We start from the raw sequence: 6,839 nt of genomic DNA, 5'->3' as shown, positions 1-6,839 counted from the left end.
TTTCATCAATGTTACTCATTTTATGATTCCACAATTTCCCTATATAAGCATAATTTATAGAAACTTTCATATTCTCTATTCCTATTTTTTAGGGTTTTATTTCACTTCAAGGGTTCTAGTCTTACTACAACAAATATTTATTTTAGAGACAATTTCATTTTCATCCCAGAGTAATACTTTTAGGCTTACCACTCAATTTTAGAAATAAAATATTTAGAGATAATTTGATTTTTGTCTCAGAAAGATAATTTTAAGGGACGAAATTTTTATTTCATCCACCAAAGTTTTGAATTCAATTTTAGAGATATTTTTAGTTTTCTCCTAAAATGATAATTTTTTGGACCATAATCCCTTTTAGAAAAATATCAAAGGGTGTGGATTTTTTCAATTATTTTAGTATTATCATGAATGATATTGATTTAATTTATTGTGTTTCATTTTCAAGGAACAATATCCTTTGACCCAACAACCTATTACACTTTTGGTATGCAATAGATGTATTACTTATAGTTTGAATAGATTGTTACATTAATTTTTTCTGATGTGTTGGTGGTGAGTATGTGTAATCTTGACACTTGTCATCTACTACAAATTTGTAGATATGACAAAAGTACAGTGAAACATATTAAATATTTGATTGATAATAATTTATAAATATATTATCTTCTATACTTTAGTTTTACTTTAAAAAGTGGAAAACCTTAAATGAGACATAATAAATAAGTTTCAAATAACTCACATCTAATTTCTTTTCTCTCATAAGTGAAAATATTGTCTCATCAATATGCCCAATAAAAAGATAACTTGTCAATGATTAGGTTATATCCATCATAAACTTCCCAACAAATCTGAGTTGCTACAACGAGAAATTGAGTTCAATGCTCAAACACCTGCTTGGTGGCGGTAAGATCCATGAGGATTATGGAAGTCAAAATATGAAACCAACCCGAGACAATACGCATGCACTGCATAGCTGATCTCTGTTAAATGACGACCCGAACCACCGAAAAAACAACTAATGTAATTATGTGAAATTTTATGTTCATCAATTCCGCTACATAGATGACTACACTCACATAAGATTAAGATTAAAGATGCTGTCTGTTTTGATAATTCAATATAACTAGATACAAAGACAAGAAAAAAGAAAGGAATGCAAAATTTTATAATGAGATTGTCTCCTCAATCATCAACTTCTGCTCTAATTTCTCTTTGTAGCTCCTCTTTGTACTCTTCAAACGTTCCTGGGAATGCCATCACAGTTCCATTTTCCACTACCCAAATTTCGCTTTTCTCTTCGTCTTCACAGACTCGTGATATGAGCCTTGAATCATGACTGACCAGGACAACTCCACCAGAGAACTCGTCTAGAGCATCGGCCAGAGCATCAATGCTCTGCATGTCCAAGTGATTTGTTGGCTCATCCAACAGTAATATGTGTGGCTTTGACATAGAAATCGAAGTGAAGACAACTCGAGCTTTCTGGCCTCCAGATAATTTTGCAATTGGAGTGAGATGATTATGGCTAGGGAGTCCAAATTTCCCAAGTTTGGCACGAACAGCCTCCTGCTTGCTCAGTCCCTCTTGATCAGGATGGAGCCGAAGAAGATACTGAACTGGTGTTTCATCCATAGTCAGTAGGTCCACAAAGTGCTGTGAATATCTTCCAATCCTCAACTTCTGGCTCCTTCGCACTTCACCCTCAGTTGGATTCAAATCACCAGCAAGAAGATTCAGCAGTGTAGATTTTCCAGCACCATTTGGTCCCACGATCGCAACACGAGTCCCCATGTCAATACCCACATCGACATTGGAAAGCCTGAAGTCCTCACGGTTTGGATATGAGAAACTGACTTCTATTAGCTGCAACAGTGGTGGTGACAGCTCAGTAGGTTCGGGGAAGTGGAATTCAACACTGTAATCTCGCCATTTCTTTGGGGCCTCTGCCAGTGGCTCATCCTCATCTACTTTTCCCTTTGCCTTGTTCTTCGATGCTTCCTTGGCAGCAGCAGACTTAGCTCGATCTTTCACCTTCTCCTGCTGAACCCGGTTTCCTGACCTCTTAGCAGCTTTCACTTGCTTCTCATAAATCTCAAACTTCTTGTTCATTTCTTTGCGGCGTTGCTCATACCCACTTTCAAAATCATCAAAATTTCCGCGGTAGAAATGCAGCTTTAAATCATGTAGATGAATAATCTCAGTGCAGACAGTGTTGAGAAAATCCCGATCATGAGAAACAACAACCAAAGTTTTCTTCCACCGGCACAAGTACTCTTCCAACCAAAGAACAGCCCTAAGGTCGAGGTGATTGGTGGGTTCATCCAGCAACAACAGAGTTGGCTGAACAAAAAGCGCCCTAGCCAGTGATATTCTCATCCTCCAGCCACCACTAAATGATCGGGTAGGACGGCCCTGCATTTCCTTGGTGAAACCCAACCCAGCAAGAATCTTTGATGCCTGAGCTTCTGCAGCATCTGACCCTAGGATCTGCAATTTCTCATACAGTTCAGCAAGCTTCTCTCCTACATCATCCCCATCATCATTGTCATCATCCCCAGCAGCAGAAGCTGAATTCTGCAGAGATGCAACTTCTTCTCGGAGCTTGACCAGTTCCTCGTTAGCTGAAACAACTGCTTGAAGGGCAGTCCTGTCATCACCAACTACTTCCTGTTCAACCAAAAGCACATCAATGTTTTTGGGTACGGGAATTTTCCTCCACGCAAGAAGCTTTAAAAGTGTAGACTTGCCCATTCCATTTGGTCCAACCAAACCATACCTTTTCCCATGGGATATCTTCACCGATGTGTTCTTCAAAAGTTCTTTCCCACGGGCTGACACAGAGAAATTATCAATTGTTATGTCCTTGACATTTGCATCTGCATCCTCTTGACCATCAAGAACTGATGTCCTGCTACCAATAACAACAGTAAAGGCATCATGATCATCCTTGAGGGCCTCCTGCTTAGCTTGTGCAACAGCATGTGCAGCAAGCATGTCCTTCTTTTCTCGTTTCTTCATTTCTTTGTCGGTCACAGATATGTCTAGCTGCTTTGTTTCATTTTTCTTTTGTCTATTGACTTGTCTTTTGACATCAATCTCTTCTTGCTCTTCACCTGAGGCATAATCATCCTCCTCACTGTCTGAAGGAGGGAGATCAATATCCTCAGTATAAGATGGAAGTTTTGGTATCACCTTTGACTTGGATTTACCAGAAACATTTGAAGACGATGATCCTTTCTTAGGTTTATCAGGTTTTTGGTCCATGCTAGCAAGCATGGCTGAGACAGATAGTTTTTTCCCATCTTTTGAAAGTTCTTTAGTGCTCGACTTGGTTTTTGTTGTTGCACCAGCATCATCAGTTTTTTTCTTTCCCATTGAAAATATTCTGTTGAGAATAGAAATAATATATATTATTTGTATGATTCAGAATAATTCATCATATACTGTACTAAATATATTGTGAATAGAAAGACCAATTGTATGACCCATTGAAATAACTTTCGGGAATGCTTCCAAAAGAAAACCTAGATATAAAGAACCCAAAAAAATGTAATAATAATAATCAAGATAGCCAGACAACTTTCAATTATCATAGTGACTACAGTCAAATCCAATATAAATAAACAATGAAGCAATCACACACAGATAAATCCAAATAATCAACATTGAAAATACAGTAAACAAAGATAGCACAAGCACAAACTTTCCAGATATCAGTGCAATTTTAGTCTCATTCAAAGTCCATGGTCAGTAACAATACGATAAAAAACTTTTCAGCTCCAGAAAGATTTATAAGAACATATTTAGCAACTTCAATTGATAGTGTATCAAAAACTACTTTAGGGAAAAATGGTTTTTCCCTTTCTCATAGGTTCAAAACCATACAAAATAGCACTATAGCTCTCAAAACAGCACTCTAACTTATATGCAATAAACAAAAAAAAAAAATTAATAGATGTATAAACAAAGTAACAAAAAAATCTCTTTGCTTCAACCCACAATAGATCTGGAAAAACTGGTTTTCAAGCAAAAACTAACATGCTCATCAAATTGAACACAGAAACATCCTTGATTCAAACCAAAGGTAATCAAAATCCAAGAAACAAAAAATATCGTTGCCTAGCATCAAGAGATCAACCTACTGATGCAAACGTACTATGATACAAAATAATGCAGGGATATGATACCAACTAAAGAAATGGATAAAATTACCTTTTACTTGTTGACTCCAATAGTACCACTTAAAACTTGTTGATTGCAAAAGAATACGAAAAACTCAAACTCTGTGCTTAAATCAATGAAGTACTATTGTCAAAGGTTACAAAAGTCCTCTGTATACATGCTAATATTGTAAGATTATTAAGAAAATAAACAAACAGATTTATGGCGGACAAACTAATTCTAACAGGGAAAATATCTAAACAAGAAACCAAATGTAATTATCACTACTAAAAGGAAAAAAGAAAAAAAGAAACAAAACTAGAGAGGAAAGTTGATACAAACTAGAAATACAAAGGAAGAGCAGAAAGCAATAAAAGGAGTTGAAGTCGAAGTACTCAAGTTGGCAAGGAGAAAACGAAATTTTTTTATGTAAATAAGTAGTGTTACGGTGTTGTTTAATTTAATTCAAAATTGTAATAGGAAAGGGTGAAATAGTGGTGTTGTTGATTTTAAGGGACACACACACACACACAGATATATATGATCCACAAAAACAAAATGTAGAGGATCCTCAATTTCACACACACACATATATATAATCCACAAAAAAAAAATTTAGAGGATCCACGATCCGCTACAGCATTAACTACCATGCTACTATTGCACAATAAATCATTTGGCAATGGCACAACAACTTAAATCAAGTAAAACTCTAGTGTACTAAATTACGGACTTATATAATCAATCAAATTGTGAATTTGAATATTAAAAACACACACATATATATATAATCCACAAAAACAAAATTTAGAGGATCCACAATCCGCTACAGCATTCGCTACCATGCTACTGTTGCACAATGAATCGTTTGGCAACGGCACAATAACTTAAATCAAATGAAACTCTAGTGTACTAAATTACGGACTTATATAATCAATCAAATTGTGAATCTGAATATTAAAAACAAACACACACACACACACACACATATATATGTGTGTGTGTGTGTGTGTGTGTGTGTATCCACAAAAACAAAAATTTAGAGGATCCACAATCCGCTACAGCATTAACTACCATGCTACTTTTGCACAATGAATCGTTTGGCAATGGCACAATAACTCAAATCAAATAAAACTCTAGTGTACTAAATTACGGACTTATATAATCAATCAAATTGTGAATTTGAAAATTAAAAAGTAAAACTAGCAAAAGGAATATATATATATATATATATATATATATATATATATATATATATATATATATATATATATATCCGGTGTATTAAAAATATGTCATATGATAAATGAAAATTGATTGAATCCTTTAAAAAAAAAAAAATCGTAGAAAAAAAAAAGCATATACGATCAACCGAAAGTGGCCGAATAACAGATGGATTGCGTAATCGATTCAACTCAAGAATGGAAATTCTATTAAATTTACATACCTACGTTAGAGCTGAGCCCTATAATGGCCAAATTTGAGCTAAAACGTCAAAAAAGAGTCGGCTAAAATACGCTCTTACGGATCGAATCTGTTGATTTAAACCTAACAACTTAGAAGAGAGGAGGATGGTGCCATTGGCTCTCAATTGGGCTTAATTCTGCTGGGCTTTTATAGTGGGTTAAAATGGGCCCAAAAAATATTGGATTGTAGCAAGAAATCGATGAATGAGTTTTTGTTAAGTGCACACAATGGATTTATTTTTGGCGGCATTAAATTTTCCACCCAAGCTTTGATGAAGTCCCATTCCCATCCTTTAAGTTTGCAAAAATTATTTTCTCCCCTGTATGGCAAAGTCAGTTTCTAGTTTTCCCTCTTAAAAGGTATTTATATCATTTTGTCTAATTATTATAATAGGTTTAGATAATATTTACATTGCTTATAAGACGAACAAATTATCTTTAACCCTAAATATTTTATTATTTTTCCCCTTTATTTTCATTTCACTTCAAATAAATTTAAAAATAAACTGTTGTGGACAATTAAATAAATATTAATTACACCTTCATTAAACTATATTGTACTGTATATATTCCCATCAAAATATATTATACTACATACACCCTTCTCCCTTATATGTTAATTGCATATGTAATTAATGGTAAATTAATTGTAACTCATGATTAGGTAAATATTCTTACAACCCTGTTAAAGCGTATTATACTATATATACCTTTTTATATTAATTAATAATATTTTATTTATAATTTATTATTAAATTTATACTTAATATTAATTACATATAAATCACACTAATGAAAATATTCTTACCTATTACATTTAAATCTCGTAAGTATATTTGTATAAATGAAATTGCAAAGTAAATTTATGAGAATGAAAGACCCAAGCCGATGAAACACTGATGGGCCAAATCATGTAAATCCACTTAGGTGATGGCCTAACCTATTGTTGATAAATTTCAAGGACATCACCCTCCATTCATTTAAGATTGGATTTGAATTAGTATTTAATTTGACTTGATATAGAGTTTCGGTTTGATAACTCAATTTGAATATAACTCCAACCTATTTTCGATGATACTAATTATTCTATCATCGATACTATTTATTTTATTGATAATGTTATTTATATTATATTATCAATAATATTATTTATTTTATCGATGATTTTTGAACAGTTTAAATAAATTTGAATTTAAATTCAAATTAATTATT

The 6,839-nt window shown here is 33.6% G+C and overlaps 1 protein-coding gene across 1 annotated transcript; it reads right to left on the bottom strand.

The window, feature by feature from the left end:
• Positions 1-936: 936 nt before the first annotated feature.
• LOC123219029 (ABC transporter F family member 4-like) lies at positions 937-5,761 on the bottom strand. The gene is made up of 2 exons (XM_044640687.1): positions 5,609-5,761; positions 937-3,385 (listed from the first exon to the last, which is right to left on the bottom strand). The coding sequence occupies exon 2, from the start codon at positions 3,373-3,375 to the stop codon at positions 1,183-1,185; it is 2,193 nt and encodes a 730-aa protein (XP_044496622.1). The 5' UTR covers positions 3,376-3,385; positions 5,609-5,761; the 3' UTR covers positions 937-1,182.
• Positions 5,762-6,839: the final 1,078 nt, after the last annotated feature.

Source organism: Mangifera indica, chromosome 6 (genome assembly GCF_011075055.1).
Source record: "Mangifera indica cultivar Alphonso chromosome 6, CATAS_Mindica_2.1, whole genome shotgun sequence".
In the NCBI taxonomy this organism is placed as follows: Eukaryota; Viridiplantae; Streptophyta; class Magnoliopsida; order Sapindales; family Anacardiaceae; genus Mangifera; species Mangifera indica.
The sequence above is the reverse complement of the archived record's forward strand: the minus strand, read 5'-3'. Positions and strand labels throughout refer to the sequence as shown.